We start from the raw sequence: 17,557 nt of genomic DNA on the forward strand, positions 1-17,557 counted from the left end.
GATGGGGTCTGTGACTCCCATTTGAAAGCTACAAAGAATTAGAAGAAGAAGGCAAAAGAATTCAAGAAAAAAAAAAAAAAAAGTTGCTTATAATTAGCTTTTGTAGGACATACTTAATATGTGAATCGCCCCTTTAAAGATGCCTTTCTTATTTAAAACAAGATTCTCAGGAACCCTATCAGAACACAGTACAGTTAAAAATGATCTGAATTAATGTGGGTTAATCACTTGTACAATTCCTTGCACCAGAATGATCGAACCGGAGACTGTCCTTAAATCACAATATGTATGATTGTAACAAATGCAAAGCTAAAATAATCCTCAATGTACTTTATTACACAAAATTATTTTGCAACAACCATGTTAAAACTGTTATTTCACTCCTGTTTACAAATCAAACACATCAATCAACATATCATCAACTAGTTACTATTTTTTAATCTTACTGCTGAATATTTGCTTTTGTTGCCAGAGCTGTAATAGGCTTTAATAGTGTTGCTGTTAGAGAAGTGCTGGACAGGTGTAGGTACAAGTGAATCTAGAGCTGTTGCAGATTGATAACTCTAAACATCCCTCACAAACCTAAATAGCACATTATTGTAGTTCATCAACTGCTGGAGTGACTCCCACTGGCTATCCCTTGTGTTGGGCAAAAGTAATGATTATACTGATAAGGCAATGATTATGCTCAATGAAATGCATTCTAAAGCACCCGATTCATAAGCACCCTTTCATTAGTAGTACATAATATTCTTATAATACACTAAAGCCATGAATATCTTGTAAATTATATCCTTATAAACGGTGAGTAGTGATGTCATCAGTTATAAACGGTGAGTAGTGATGTAATTTCTGTCACATGACTCACTAAAATTTGTGTATTATAATAAATAAAGTACCCCCAGTTGTAAAATATGAGGATATTAGAAGTTACCTCGGAGTTCCATGACCTGTATAAAAACACTCGGCCTTCGGCCTCGTGTTTTTATATGGTCATGAAACTCCTCGGTAACTTATAATATCCTTATATTTTACAAGAGGGGGTACTTTATTCACTATATTAGTTAGGAGATGTAGATTGGCTCAGTTTGAAGCAATTCCGTCAGTGCTGTCAGGTGGAGTTTTGCTATAAGATAAAATACCAGAGCAGTACCCCAGTACTTGCACAGCACTTAATCCTATTTATTGGAATTTATAGCTCTACATGTTCTTTTTCTTCCATCATCTCTTTGATTTTATCAGGAAGGGTGACGGTCCAAAATTTAAATCTCCCTCCCTTTAGTCTTTGAGATGATTCCTGTGTCAAGTTAATTTCCAGATAGTCTTCATCTTCATCATATTTTGGCCATTCGGCCAAACCAAGCCCATTGGGATCACTGCAAATGACAAGACGGAGCAAAGTGAATGATTCTGCGTAGCCTATACTTTAGATTAATACAATTCCAGAGGACACAATGAAAAAACAAACAGAACTATAGCAGTTTAAAATGGAATCAAGATAAAAGTAGCACCACCAACTATTTTTTAATAGTATTCTCCAATCCTCAGATGATTCAAAAATCCTATTTCTAGGAAAAAGCAGACTGGGCTGTTAAACTGGGCAACTTTCCACCTCAATGATTTATTTATTTTCTGCATATAGAATAAGATAGATTGCATTGTGCTAATGCTTAGATCAGGATGGTGCTGAAGTAAAGAAAACACATAAAATGGCATGTTTGCTGAGTGTTCCCAGCACTGAAATTACCTAGTAGGTGAGCCAGCAACATTCCATGAGACGAGAAAATAGGGTTGGGTGTGTGAAGTAGAGGTGTGTAGGAACATAAGGGAAGAGTTCAAATAATTTCTGAGTAAAGGAATCAGCTATTATTTATGTATTTCACTAAAGGGCACATGGGTTTAAATGACTGGGTACACTCTTTCCTCTTGCCTATCCTTAGCACAGCCTCTACATCTGTAGTGAAATGTAATTGCATTTTTCTCCATTGTATCTTAGCCCATAAAGTTTTTTTGTTTGTGTGACCAAACACAGAATACTATATTAGTAAACATTACTTTGCTCCAATACTTGGAAGTATAACCAGATTGTAAAGTGTGAATGAATTAGGTTTTAATGTAATGGATAATATTTGTGAAAAGATGCCTTACCCATTTCTAGCGAAGTTAGCCCAATATTTCATTATTGTTTTACTGAGGATTTTCTCTTCCTCTGTTCCATTACCTTGTGAAGACAAAAGTTGTGTTAATTATGGAGATGAAACAAACAGCTCTAACACCAAACTAAACAGAAAAATCTTACTTTTGAAAAGAATGCCACTTTTCAGAAACGGACCACCAACAACAAAGTAAAGTTCATCCCCGTGATCGGCTTTAACAAAATCCTCTTTTGAGTCGTCATACATTGAAGGGCGGTGCTGAAATTCATAGAAATAAACAGGATGCCCAGAATCTAGCGGGCAACAAATAGGAGTGTTAATTCAGGATGCAGGTTACAATAAAAGCTCACCAAACAATTCATAGAAAGTTCAGATATCATTAACAAACTCACAGAATGCCCCAAGAGCTCTGTAACATTTAAGCATTTCTGAATTTTATTCATTTTCTCAGAATGTGTTTAGTACGACAAATGTCTGAATTTAGAGCAAACACACACTTTATAAGCAAGGATATCCATAGAAAATTTTACAGGATGGGGCAAAATATTCAACCAGAAGGAACCTGTTTTCTAGATTAATCCTGCATACAGGAACTAGCTAAGGAACTCTATGGAAAAACTATGCCTAAATAACTCAGTAATTCTCTGCTATAACACACAGTCGAAAAACCTTCCCTCTGCTGCATTCTACCCAACAGTTCCACCTAAGAACTTATTATAGCCAGAGGTCCCCCAAATCGTCTTACATACATTGTGCCTCAAAAAAAAGTCCCATCCACATCCCTCAGGCTACTGTTGAACTATAAAACTCTCCGTAGAAGATCAGAGGTATTTTTATCACAACACATAATAGAGAGGTAAATGTCCTTCTTTACAATGTTAACACACGATAAACCAAAAGCAAGCAGCCACATAAAAGTGCAAATGTCCATTATATGGACTTTACAGTGGATCATAGGCGTTGGAACTGGGGCCAGGGTGTCTGGAGCTTCTCTAGATTTTTCTTACTCCTGGTTCTGAATTTTTATGACGGTGGGAAGGTCAATTTTCTGGTGTAGCACAAACTGACTAGCCACTTGTTGATGTATATAAAGATATTTGATGGTTAATAAATAGTTAATATTGAGAGAGCAATGAACCAAGGTGCCAATGAATGGGGAGACTGATCCTGAACACAAGAGAATTTATAGGAAGTATTATAGACAAAGAATAAAACCTTCCCCTAACAGAATTAGTTAGCTCGGACTGGGATATATAGTGAATAAAGGACCCACTAGTGTAAAGGATATTATAATTTACCGAGGAGTTCCATAACCATATAAAAACAAGTTTCAGTGAGTTATGTGACAGAAATGACATCACTAAATTCAGATTATAACTGATGACATCACTAAGCACTGTTTATATGGATATAATTTACAGGATATTCATGGTTCTTGTGTATTATAATTGAATGGCAAATTCACTTACCTCTGTGATATTTAGCTGTTCTTAGGGCAGGTATGACAAATATAATGTCCCCAACTAGGTCTAGGAAATTGTTTCTTAGTTCTTTTGGATCATTTGTGTCGCCAAAGTACTCCTCCATGATGAAAGGAACAACACTGGTAAATGAATGCTGTTGGAAAGTATAGCAAAACAAAATTTAGGCCATGCTGCTTTATTAAGTAAATTAGAGCCCCATACCTAATGGTAAAAATGGGAGGGTTATTACTTATCTGCAAACGTTTGGGTAGGATAATTCAAAGAAACCACTCAAAAGAAACTCCACTCAGTCTACATGTAGTAGGAAAAGGGTCATGTGTGGAATTTGATGATTATAAAAATCTTCTTTTCAGTAATAATTATATTTTAGTCTATGCATTTGTATTGCATTTTATTCTGAGATGCCAGAAGGAAGGCATTTCATTATCATACTTTTTATATTTTTACTTTCATATAATAGACATATCCATGCATCTGAAAATATGATCTTACCACAAAAGGAAGAGCAACGAGTATTGACTGAATGTCTTTCTTCTCCATTCCTTCCCTATATCCACTGATATTAAGTGCCTGTCCACAAAATCACAGTATGAATCACTGGACTGTTACATAATTATGTCATTTTCACAGACTGACTAAATTGCTGTCAGCAAAAACATTACAATTATTTTTAAAATATAGATATACATTATAGTGTAAAACTCAAGGTAGCATAATGATGCAGGTGTGGGTTCAGTACAATATGGTCAATATAATATTGTTAGGATATGAGGTTAAAAATGGCTCAGCTATTTACATTCTTCACAAATACTTACTATAGCCCTGCAAGAAAAAAGATGAAATGATTTCAGAAAAATATCCTTTTTTTTTATAAACATTCAGGAGATTTATAACAAAAAAGGTACCTACCAAGGGCAGTATCCAGCCAAATTCATGATTATTAACACCAATCAAAAAAGGAACTGGATTGCTCTCCTTGCTAGCTAAGATCTCTTCAGCAGGTTTGGGAAGGAACACCCCATCGACAACAGCAGGAAAGGCTACAAATTTCTGTTAAAACAAGATCTAAAACTTGTTAAGTGAACTTCAGTTTATTAGGGATAAGCGAATCAACACCTTTTTATCACCCCAAGCATGGCTGTGCAGTGATTTCCAGTATCTTACAAAAACTTGGGTAGAACGAAAAACAATAGCACAATAATTATTATATTTTTTTTTTCTGGTTACAAACAGTGGCCTTATCTTGATTTATAGCAGGGATATGCCCTTGACATAACATAATAAAACATATTAAAACCTGGCAGGAGTAAAGGGGTAGTTCACCTTTAATTAAGCTTCTTGTTCTTAGCAACTTTCCAATTGGTCTTCTGTGTTTCTTTTTTGTTGTTTTGCATTGTTGGCTTTTGTTTTCTGTCTATTTCTACCAGCTTTCCAATGTGGGTCACTAACCCTGGCAGTCAAAAATGTATTGTTCTGTTTAGTCTAAAATGTTATTGTTTTGCTTCTTTTCAGTCCCTCTCTTATTCATCTTCCAGTCTCTCATTCACCCCACTGCCTGGTTGCTAGGGAAAGCTGTTCCCTAGCAAAAAAAGATGCTGAAATGTACTACCCCTGTCGCAAGCACATCTGAATCTTCCCTCTACCCAAAATGTATATATAGCAACCAATGAGAAAATGACATGCATGATACATGCTACAAAATGATATGGAAGCTTATGATAAAATGTGGATGCCATGGTTAGAATACGAAAATGATCCACTGCTCTTCTCAGCATTACATGTATGAATGGCTAGTTAAGGTAACTTGCGGAATGCATGTCCTCAATATTGAATATACCTGCTATACTGTATAACCCAGCCGTCTTATTTTACTTTATTTTAAGTTATCTTATTTACCTTATTCTATTTTATTCATTTTTATTTTATTTATGATGTGATATTTTATGTTCATGTGCTTGAAAACTCCAAGCTATATTCTGTAAAAAAAAAAAAAATTTCTTTGGAAAACTAATAAAATGTTTCAGTTAAAAAAAAAAAAAAAGATGCTGAAATTGCAAGCTGCTTTTTAAAACATAGTTTTTCTCTTTAGAAAAACAAACAAACATTCTTCCCCTGTTGGTTCTCTAGTTTCATCATCAAAATCTATAAACTCCAGCAATCAACTTATCTGTCCTCTGTACCCATCCTACACCTTTCATTACTTCCATGACCCTTGTGTGAGATTCAGTTAGATATGATGCATTTATATCACACATATGTGTTGGGCTTTAGAGAGCTTTTTATACAAAATATACAAAAAAATATCAAGTTACATAACATTATTGGAAATACGGACATTTTATACCAACATGGTAAAACATATAATTTCCCATACCATCGCTGCAGAAATCTCAACAATCTCATCTTCTGTTTTCTTTTTTAGACAGTCTGCCAGGCTCGATACACTGCAGGAGGATATGTTAGCGACCACCTTCAAAGAAAAAGATGAATATATTAATATATAGCCAACATATTCGATTTCTACATATCGTATATACTCGAGTATAAGCCGAGTTTTTCAGCCCCCAAAATATGCTGAAAAACTCTACCTCGGCTTATACTCGGGTCAAGCGCAAAAACGGTCGCTGGCGTCTAAGAATAGTCGCGGGCTCCTAAGAATAGTCGCCGGTGTCCCAGAATAGTCGCCGGTGTCCAAGAATAGTCTCCAAGAATATTCGCCGGCGTCCAAGAATAGTCTCCAAGAATATTCGCCGGCATCCAAGAATGATTGATGGCATCCAAAAACGAGACGCCGGCACCTCCAATGGGAGCAGAAACCCTCAATTTTTTGATTGAAACTTACCAGAAGCTGCTGCATTTCTCACCCTAGGCTTATACTCGAGTCAATAAGCTTTCCCAGTTTTTGGAGGTAAAATTAGGTACCTCGGTTTATACTCTGGATGGTTTATACTCGAGTATATACGGTATATAAATACATAAGGGATTATTCCACTAATGATGATGCTCAAAATACATTACTTCTTTAAATGTACACAGAGAATGTAGTGGTCTTCAAGGTTACTAACTTACCCTTTCTTTTTATAGGTATTCTGTGTTTGTTGGAGAGTATGGCTTGTAATTTCGAACTCTACAGATTTGGCTGCTGTGGGTCCTTCTCAACAGATTAGGGGTGGTGTTGGTGCAACACAATAAAAATAACAGTCCAGTGAGCCTTGTCCGACAAGCAAGGAAGGAGAAGGTTGCGTAGGGACTGATTCTTGGCCTGCACTTTTCCACAAGCCTAGATCAGCCCTCCTGTAGCATTACCCAATGCTAATGCCAGGATTTGCCATTGATAGCAACTTGCACTTAAACCGAGCTGACAACTATGATAACTAAGAGGAAGTCCAAACAAAGGCACCTACTGGTGCTGCTGGAGGACAATTTGCAGTCTTAAAATGCAATATTTTTCAGTTTGTTGCAATTTCTTTTCTTTGTCTTCTCACTTGCTATTGACTGGAACACTGTATAATTGGTATCAGTAAACCTCTTCTCTGAGAAGTCCTTTACCCTTGCATTGTTTCTTTTCAGTCTTTCTTTACTGCAGAAGTGCAAGATTCTGTACTTGCACGCAGATATTTTTGTCTTCTGTACTTGTGAAACTGCTTTGCTGCCTTTCTATTCAATTCATTATCACAGATAAATGCATTAAAACGGTTCATTCTTTTACACCTTCTATATTATATTTTTGGCTTTATTACAAATCTGCTTATTCTCCTTGTGTTCCACTCATCAATAACCACAAAACAATATTTTCTCTGTAAGAAGCTTCCTGTCTACAAACCATCTCACTAATTACCCTTTAGAAATGACACAAACATGAATAGAGCATCATTTATACTAATGGTGTACCATAAATATTCGCTATCCCAATTTTCTTGTTTGCTCTTCATTGGAGGGATGCATTTCCCCAAGATATAGTTATTATGTAAATATAATGTCTGTTGCCATCCCAAATAAATTCTCTCTAAATATTTGGTACCATGACCACTATGTGTGCTTTCATCCATTTCATGCATCTTTGAATTTAGCTTATGGCCATTCAAGCAACATTGTAACAAGCTGTTCCTATATGACAATTTATTTGGAAGTATTTTTAATGTGAATAGAGGTTTGCAGGGCCATGAACTCAGCAATATGAAGAGTTGAACTTGTCCTGTTTATTTTTGCTTAGCACAATGTATCAAAGAATTTGACTTACATGGAGAATAGGTAGAATCTCTTCAGTTTTACTGGCCATCAAACTAGGAAGTATTGCAACTCCACTCTCAGATATGGCTCTTTGGAACAATCCCTTAGAAAGTGGGGACAATACCTGAAAGCAAATTTAAAATGACTTTGTGTTTCTGTGAGATTAAAAACAAAGAAAAAATCCGTTTTAGATTGAATAGGTCAGTTTCCGATCAAAGTCCACCAATTGACTCCAAGTAGGTTCTAGGAGGTCCCCCATAGGCTAAAACAGCGATTCGCAAGGTTTTAGATGGCGAATGGTCGAAGTCTAATTTTTAAAAAGACTGTACATGATAAATTTCGCTATCTGAATTTTCCTGTCCAAATCTTGCCTTTTCTCTTCCCAATCCACCTTCTATAGCTGTCCATTGTGTCACTGCTCTGGGTCCGTTTGATGTTACCTGCCCCTGTCACACCCCATTTACGTAATCACCCCAACTAATTAGAGGTTTGGTTGTGCTAACTCCTTCATTGGTATAGGGTCGTCATGTGACAAAACTGCTAACATTGCCATTGATTTTTCAATAATGCAATATACATGGACACTGGTTAAATTACTGCTGCTGAGCTTGCAGCGCTTGGGGTGCAGAGAAGGGCCACAAATTCTTTAGGATTTTATAAAAAAAATAATCCTCACCTGTGCAGAAACACTCAATCCGCCTGCAGATTCCCCAAATATTGTAACTGACTGTGGGTTTCCTCCAAAATCCTTAATATTATCACGAACCCATCTTAAAGCTGCAACCTGATCCAGAAAGCCATAGTTCCCGCGTGCTTCTTTATCACCAGTACTGAGAGAGCAAAGGTAAAGGATTATGAATCTCTGAGAAGTCTGTTAACTTGTCTTATCTCTGTATGTATATAGTTACAATTACCAACAATCGCTATTAGCAGTACATAATAGTTGAGCCTGAAAAAGGACACAGGTCTATGAAACTCACACATATGTTTAGGTGTTCATCTCTAAACTGGTACCTGTATGATTAGCTGGTATTTTATATATTAAAACATTAAATTCAAGTTAAGATTCTATCACCAATGTTTCAAGCAGCAGAAAAGACTAATTTGTTATACATTTACAAACCCTTTTATTCTAGATGGGATTTTATTCCATTGGTGTTTAGTCTTTTGTCTACTATTATTCCTAGGTTCCCTTGGATTGCCTATCATTTACTTAAACTCAATGTTATCTATATTTATAAAAACGGAATGTGATTATTTATGTGCCCATTTTACAACTGCACTTCCCAAACCAGCTCTTCTATCTTTTTTGTAAAATTCTCTTTATTGAGATTCTACATAGCTGTGTATATCTGCTAACAGTGCTATATTGTTTTCCAGATTATTATAACTAAAGAAAACAGGGCCCAATGCTAAACCCTGGGAAAAAATCTAATTTCTAAGTTTGTTTGCTTTCCCAAATCTATTCTATCTAAAACTTTTTGACAGCTAGTTTCATATGTCCATGTTTAAGACTCTGTGGCCTAAATGCCTGGAATGTCCAGTATTACATGATAGGGCCAATACAACTGCAGGGGGGTAAAAATTATTTTATTGTTATTATATTTTACCTAAAGAATCCCATAATGCCAAGTCTGTACTGTATTGACACCACTACAACATTTTCATAGGCACTTAAAGCAGAGCCTTCAAACATGCCTGCTCCTCCCATGGTAAGTCCTCCTCCATGTATGAACACCATGACCTGTACAAAATAGGAAGTTTAATTAACTTAAGTTTAACACATCTCCCTTGCACATTTTCAGTGAACTTGAACAAAAAGCAATGATTAAGGCTAGGGCCACATGATCCTTTTTCAAAACGCATCAGTTAATAGTGCTGCTCCAGCATAATTCTGCACTGAAATCCATTTCTCAAAAGAGCAAACAGATCTTTTTATATTCAATTTTGAAATCTGACATGGGGCTAGACATATTGTCAGTTTCCCAGCTGCCCCTGGTCATGTGACTTGTGCCTGCACTTTAGGAGAGAAATGCTTTCTGGCAGGCTGCTGTTTTTCCTTCTCAATGTAACTGAATGTGTCTCAGTGAGACATGGGTTTTACTACTGAGTGTTGTTCTTGGATCTACCAGGCAGCTGTTATCATGTGTTAGGGAGCTGTTATCTGGTTACCTTCTCATTGTTCTGTTGTTTGGCTGCTGGGGGGGGAAGGGAGGGGGGTGATATCACTCCAACTTGCAGTACAGCAGTAAAGAGTGATTGAAGTTTATCAGATCACAAGTCACATGACTTGGGGCAGCTGGGAAATTGACAATATGTCTAGCCCCATGTTAGATTTCAAAATTGAATATAAAAAAAATCTGTTTGCTCTTTTGAGAAATGGATTTCAGTGCAGAATTCTGCTGCAGCAGCACTATTAACTGATTCATTTTGAAAAAAAAAAAAATTTCCCATGACAGTATCCCTTTAGCGATACTCCGCTTCCCTCCTTGTCTTCTGAACTGTGGGCGGATTTCGGCGAGAAATGCAAAATGTTGTGTTTCGGCACCAAAGTCCGCCGCATCTGCACCAGACCATAGACAATGCTTTTGGGTGCAGGCAGAGCAGGAGCAGAGAAGCAGCGGGGGGAGCAGATTCTTGGCCTTTGGAGAAATGCAGGTCAAGATTGGTAGTCGTCTGGCCCAAGCCTAACAAGCTGCAATTATGCTTATTACGATAGTTATCAGCTAGCAAAATGACACTGACTTGAGTTCACCCCTGAGTCATACTATGTTACTTGGCTTGAATAAATTATATTTGTATTTCTGAAGATTGGAAGTTTGGGGGCAATGCTTGACAAGCCCAGTTTTTTTACATTTGAGGGAATCCAAGCAGGGGTGAGATCAGTATGTGTCTTAACTGTGCAGCGATGGGAGAAGCACTGTCTGTATCAGTGTTGATAATAAGTCTGGAAATGGATGGAGATAGACAAATGGCAATATGGCCACATACAAGTGTTATACAAATAGATCGCAAGAGCACTCCCAAGTTGCTCATACAGAGGCCATATTTGCAGTGGGCGGTATCGGACTGATTCGATCATTTGCCCCTGGGATCACAATGACAAGGGTAACAGACTTCGAGGCAAGGACCGTATTAAACTTGTGCAATCGATGGCCAGATATCAGTGGTGTAGGCCCCTCAGTGCAATCCAGTTTTTTAAAGTGCAAAGACAAACTGCATACTATTTTTTAAAGGATCATACCTCCCAACATAGTCTGAAGATTGCCTTGATACAGGGGTCATTCCTGTTGTTGTTGTATAAACATACAAGTGTTATGCACCGTGCATGTTGTATTTAAAGTCCCACAATTTAGCAACAGCTCGAGGCTATATGGCGGATGTGGTGAATTGTGATTTAGCAACAACTAAAGGGCTATCAGCTGGTCAGTCCGACTTTATCTAAATCACGGGGCCCCACAAGTCTGATTTGCCCAAGTATAAAATGATATTATACTGTATTATGTTTTATTGCAAAATGTTATTTGTCTGTTTATGACTTTTATTACCTTTCCTGAAAAAATTATCTATTAAACTTACAGGGAGCTCTGGGTTCTCTCCTCTGTCTGCCGGAGTGAAGACATTTAGGTACAAACAATCCTCTGAAACCGGAGGAAAATCAAATTTTGCCTTGAAAAAATCAGCAAGTTGCTCCATTCCTTTCTTATCTTGTAAACACCTGGACAGTGATAAATAATAATTTATTTAAAAACACAAGTGCTAAATAACTTTGATGTATTGTACTTAACATTTTTCCACCCAAGCCTCTCATTCCACCATAGAGCCTCTGAAGGGACCTCCTTATCTAAATTGTTACAATTACTTATTTGCTTATCTTAGAATTGTTACAAAGTATCTTTGTTGCACCTGGTGGCTGTTCTGGGCTCTCTGCCAAAAGCCAATTAAGTTATTTCTTTTTCTGGCTGTTCAGTGCAGATAAAGTCGGGACTTTTCAGTACAAACACGGGACTGAGGGCTCAAAAAAGTAAAGTGAGGAAGACACAATAAAAATCGAGCAAAAACTCAAATCATACACATTTTTCGGATTTGAAGCCCGAGTTGCTAGTTTTTTTCAGGTTATTGCCCGAAAGCCCCAATTTTTTTCGGATTATTGGACGAAACCCAGTGCAGATCACAATATCTTCAATTTGTAAAAGGAACTGCCATTGACTTCTACATGACCTCGGCAGGTTTGAGATGGCAGATTTTCGGATTCTGACTTTGTGCAGTTTTAGGGTATAATACTTTTTTTGCCGAAAAAACCTCGACCAAGGAAAAAAATCGTGTAAATAGATAGGCTCTGCAAAATAAAAAATGTTTCTAATATAGTTAGTAAGCCAAAAATGTAATGTATAAAGGCTGGAGTGAGCAGATGTCTAATAAAACAGCCAGAATCCAACTTCCTGCTTTTCAGCTCTATAACTCTGAGCTAGTCAGTGCCTTGAAGGGGGGCCACATGGGACATTTCTGTTCAGTGAGTTTGTAATTGATCCTCAGCATTCAGCTCAGCTTCAAAAGCAACAAATATGACCCATGTGGCCCCCCCTCAAGTCTCTGATTTGTTACTGCCTGGTAACCAGGGTAACCAGTCAGTGTATACCAAGAGAGCTGAAAAGCAGGAAGTTGGATTTTGACTGACATGTAATACATCAAATCACTCCAGCCTTTATTCATTACATTTTTGGCTAACTAACTATATTAGAAAAATTTTTTATTTTCACAGCCTGTCTATTTACCCAGTTTTGATTTTTACACTGAACAATTCCTTTAAGTTGCAGAGCCTGAAATTCCTTATGCTTCTGTCTCTGAAATAGTGCAGGAGCAAGGCATCAGAGCAGACTGTAGCAGCTTCAGGGAAGCCTCATAAGGAAGCTTCACAGTTTAATAAACATTGGTTTATACAGATTGGTATACATATATTTATATCTACTTCTTTAATCCGTACAATAATGTAAGGTCAACAAATCTTTATAAAAAGAACAGGCTCACTGTACAGCAAAATTTAAATTGAAATTCTTTATTTAACACTAGAGAAACTTACATGGGCGGATTTTCTGTAGCTTCCCTGATAGAACTCCATGGCTCTGGTGGCTGTGGATCCTCAAATCTTAATGGTCCTATAGGAGGCTTTGCAAAAGGAACGCCCATAAAAACATGAATTAATCTGTCGGTTTCCTTTGCACCCACTGTTTTTCCAAGAAGCTGCCCATAGTTTGTTGTCAATAGTGGCCTTGCATCCTCTTGGTCCAGTAAAGGAAGGAAATAATATTATATATTAGTTTCAACAATCTCACATATATTAAAGTAAGAGAGAACTAGCCAGTTTTTAAGGAAATTGTATTGTTTGTATTGACTACCAAATAGTTAAGGTGGCCATAGACGCACCGATAATATTGTACAAAAAATTTTCGTATGATATTTGGGTTGTGTATTGTGGTAGACGATCCGATCGATATTGGCAAAAGACTTGGATATTGGTCGGCTCGTCGATGGGGCAGGTCTGAAAATTTAGATTGGGAGCCTTTGAAGGCATCCAAATATCAGTGCTGAATTGTCAGATACAGGTCGAATTATTTTGTTTCTAACTGTATATCGGACGAGTCAGCTCGTAATTGTAACGTCTATGGCCACCTTTAGACATGCTTACTTGATTTGGAAATAGGGTACAAGGTTACATACTAAATAACAGATAAACTGCACATGACACAAAGTACTGGCGCCCCTAGGCCAGAGTGCCTGCTCTCCCCCTTCTACCGCCACCTCCAACTCCGCCTCCTCCTTATAGTATGCAACTTTAAAATCCTCCCTACTAGGGAGCAGAGAGGACTGGAAGCACAGGACAGTCAAAAAGCAGTTGAGATCTTCTACCCAGCATGGGACTGGGTCGGTGGGATGCCGGAAAAGACCAACCAGGACCCGCTCCACACAGTCTGACCTCCTCCCCCTCCTGACCTCCACCTGCTCTGCCCACTTGCCCCACCCACTTCACCCACTTGCCCCGCCCGCTCATTCGCATACAGATGAGCGTGAAATAGGTATGCACCGCGAGGCGGGAGGGAGAGGTCAGAGGGGGGGTTTACTGCGGAGGGAAGTTTGCTATGACTGGGGAGGGAGGCCCTTGGGGGGGTGCAGGAGCCCTGATGTGGCAGCCCTGGTGGGTCTTGGCCCACTCAGTCCGACCCTGCTTCTACCTGGCTTATCCAGTGCAGAAGCAGGATGGCGCAACAGGCCCAGGGCCTTTGTAGCCTTTCTATAACCCTGGACCTAGGAGTCCTGTCTGAAGTGGTTTCCAAAGAGGTTCATATAAACTACCCTCCACTTCCAGGTTACCCGAGAAAAATTCTACCAACAAAAGGCTCAAGGGATCCATTGGGCTTGATAGAGACTATGAAACCAGGCTGTAAAGATTGACAAATGTACGAGGTTGCAAACATGCTCACTTGAGCATCCACAGGCTGAAAAAGCACCAGCACCGGATCTGTCAGGCTTTCCAATTGGATAGGAGGGGTTGTTTTGGGAGTGTCTGCTAGGGGAGAAAATACCTGATATAACATTAACCTTAAGCCTAGTGTAGCTGTCACTCCCTCATTTCTCTGACACAGATTAAACGTGTAAAGCTTACTTACCATTGTACAATATTCTGCTCTGCATTCTAATATTTTCCATAGGAAACAATATTATACAAATATCAGCACAGTGTTAGTGGATAGTGGGTAACTTCCTGTATAATAAGCACGTTAATCAAGAAGAGGGAAGAGTCAGAGAGAGGGATTTGGAAAATATTTTCCAAATTGTTTTTGTAATTATAATTTTTTTTCTTCGCACTTTAACAAAAAAAGAAGCTTTAAAGGGGTTGTTTACCATTAAGTTAACTTTTAGTATGTGATAGAATGGCTAATTCTAAGCAACTTTTCTATTGGCCTTCATTTTTATTTTTCATACTTTCTAAATTATTTGCCTTCTTCTTTGGACTCTTTCCACCTTTCAAATGGGGGTCACTGACCCCATCTAAAAAAATGAATAGTCTGTAAGGATATATATTTATATGTAATGCATGGTTGCTAGGATAATTTGAACCATAGCAAAAAGATTGCAGACATTGCAAGCTGGAGAGCTGCTAATAATAATCAATAATCACTAATTCATGCTAAAAGTTAGTTTATAGGTGAACAACCCTGTTAAAAGTTTTGCTTAGGGGCGCATTGCATGTGTGAGTCCATTTCACAGTATGTCTGCATGTAGGAAGAAAATAGGTAGTTCATCTTTAAGTTAACTTAAATATGCTCTTGAATAAGCAATGCTTGGACCTTTTTCAATTTGTGCATTATAATAAAAGTTAACTACCCCTTTTAGTATTGGTGATTGCGAGAGCAGGAATACGTATTTACTGACATTTTACTGTTTTAGGGGATTATTTTTTTCATGCAAGTTTGTTAATAGATTTAGTGCTTCTACAATGATACAAGTGAACTGTGAATATGGGAATTAAATGGATAAAGGGTGTTTTGCATAGACCACATAAATGGGGTAAAAAGTGGGAAAAAGTTCTACCAAAAACATTGCTTTGTTTTCATCTTGTCTCCAAGGACGTCTGTCCCAAACTGGGACACTGAGATCCCTCCTATTTTAGCCCTGCAGCAACGAGCTGTCTCTCATTCGATTGTATTACCAAACAAATTAACTTGCTAGCTGCGAAGCCAAGTTTCTGGAGTCAGGTTAGCATTCTAGTGCTGGCAGATCAGTCCTGATAATGGTTTTAAAACATTACTCATAAAGGGAAATTCCGTTGCACAAATAAAACAGCAGGACTGCTGGGCCAACCCACCCCTGGGCCCTGTGACTTATACAGTAGCTTTCAACCTTCACCTTGAAAGTGTTCCCCTTTACTACTAAGATATCAATTGACCCCTTGTTATTAGACTGATGATGAACTGCCTAGGGTAGTTCAAAGACTGTACTTCATGTTATCATTTAGAATGAAGAGGAATAAGGTTGCAAAAAGTTTCTTAACATTTAGTTAGTTGTTAAAAAAAGAGCTTTAAAAAAAAAAAATCAGTAACCAACATCATGTTTGTGTAATTAGTCTTAATCTTTCATTGAGAATGTTGCAATTACAATACGTGGTTTGCAACATTTACAAAGTGTGTTGTAATACCCCTGATTTCTGTGACCATGGGATTTGTGTTTCTGGCTATCAGAACTTTTAGAAGGAAAAGAAGGTTTTAAAGCATGTTTTTAATCAAAGAAAAATATTACAGAGTTGCAACGTGCACACAAGAAAACTTGAGAAGTAATTCAATTCATTTTTAAATAGGCTGTTCTTCCTTTCTGAACCTGGACACAGTTCTCCTATTACAGGCATTTCACAATGTCTAATGCACACACGTAAGACGAGTGCAAAGATCTACTTTCATGAACAAGTTCTTATTAACAAGCTGCATTTCTTACCCGTTCCATAGATTCCCAGGGTCGCACAGCACAAGAGAAGAACTTTAATCAGGGATTCCATTTGTAGAAAATCAGCACGAATAGGAAACGCTTTGCTGAATGGCCAAACACACTGAAGAAAGAAACTTGTAATGCTGGTGTAGCAGCCCGACAAGAGCAGGCAAAGAGAACACTGAACTTTGAGCTACTGATCTTGTATGACAGAGAAGATTTAGAACAACAGCTCTAATTGGCTGCTGGAAAGTTTCCTCCACCTACTGGATATGGGTTTCCTGTCCACCCACTGGCCACACTACCCCCCAGGCATGTTCATTTAAATAGCCCACTATCTGCCTCCTACCTGAACCGCCAACCATTGTCGGACTGGGGTGCCTGGGGCCAGGCCCAGGTTTGTGGAAAGGCCTCCAAGGCCCAGGCCTACGGTGGCAGGATTTTAGGAGGCGGCATGCTGCCCAACCACACCCACATTGGTTCAGAAACACTGGACATAAGATAGTTTTTTACATTTCAAGTGCTCCAATATTCATGGGTTTGGTCCTGATGATGAAAAATTTGAGCAAATAAAAGGTAGGGGATTGGGTGACAAACGGCAACAGGCCAAGGGGTACCCTCTATGTAAATCCGGGCCTACCTGGGGCCCACCAGAGAACCTCAGCTCCAGGGTCCACAAAATGTATAACTCACCTAACCCACCCCCACCCTGGCCTAGGTGCGCTCCCACCTGCCAAAACTTTTTTTTAAATTCAGGCCTATGTTTCCACTGCTTATGTCTCTGATCCTTCCACATCTTTTTTCTATAGATTTTTTTCTTCTTCTCAACTTTCACTCTTTTCCAGTCAGCTTCTCTGTGTCTCTCCCTGCTTCCTTTCTGTCTTTCCTTGCTGCCAGCTTATTCCTCGTTCCTCTTGTGAATTTCCTGATGTGCCTTCCCTTTCCACTGCTTATGTCTCTGATCCTTCCACATCTTTTTTCTATAGATTTTTTTCTTCTTCTCAACTTTCACTCTTTTCCAGTCAGCTTCTCTGTGTCTCTCCCTGCTTCCTTTCTGTCTTTCCTTGCTGCCAGCTTATTCCTCGTTCCTCTTGTGAATTTCCTGATGTGCCTTCCCTTTCTCTTGGCCAGGCTATCTTTTAGTTTTTCTTTTTTTTGTATTTCAAGAAAGCTTTATTCATAAAGAATAAACAGGTTTACAATAGATAC

At 38.3% G+C, this 17,557-nt stretch overlaps 1 protein-coding gene across 1 annotated transcript; it reads right to left on the bottom strand.

The window, feature by feature from the left end:
• Positions 1-315: 315 nt before the first annotated feature.
• ces3.4.L (carboxylesterase 3, gene 4 L homeolog) lies at positions 316-16,543 on the bottom strand. The gene is made up of 14 exons (XM_018258008.2): positions 16,358-16,543; positions 12,951-13,149; positions 11,450-11,588; positions 9,481-9,614; positions 8,547-8,700; positions 7,881-7,994; positions 6,015-6,110; positions 4,550-4,690; positions 4,133-4,210; positions 3,626-3,773; positions 2,300-2,449; positions 2,149-2,221; positions 1,060-1,376; positions 316-755 (listed from the first exon to the last, which is right to left on the bottom strand). The coding sequence occupies exons 1-13, from the start codon at positions 16,416-16,418 to the stop codon at positions 1,193-1,195; spliced, it is 1,671 nt and encodes a 556-aa protein (XP_018113497.1). The 5' UTR covers positions 16,419-16,543; the 3' UTR covers positions 316-755; positions 1,060-1,192.
• Positions 16,544-17,557: the final 1,014 nt, after the last annotated feature.

Source organism: Xenopus laevis, chromosome 4L (genome assembly GCF_017654675.1).
Source record: "Xenopus laevis strain J_2021 chromosome 4L, Xenopus_laevis_v10.1, whole genome shotgun sequence".
NCBI classification, from domain to species: domain Eukaryota; kingdom Metazoa; phylum Chordata; class Amphibia; order Anura; family Pipidae; genus Xenopus; species Xenopus laevis.

Excerpts from the sequence above, each read along its gene's own strand:
- ces3.4.L (XM_018258008.2), bottom strand. The coding sequence starts at position 16,418 with ATGGAATCCCTGATTAAAGTTCTTCTCTTGTGCTGTGCGACCCTGGGA. Across the intron at positions 3,774-4,132 it reads TCGTTGCTCTTCCTTTTGTG|CATTCATTTACCAGTGTTGT; the intron begins GTAAGATCATAT and ends ACTTTCCAACAG. Across the intron at positions 2,222-2,299 it reads AAGTGGCATTCTTTTCAAAA|GTAATGGAACAGAGGAAGAG; the intron begins GTAAGATTTTTC and ends TGTCTTCACAAG.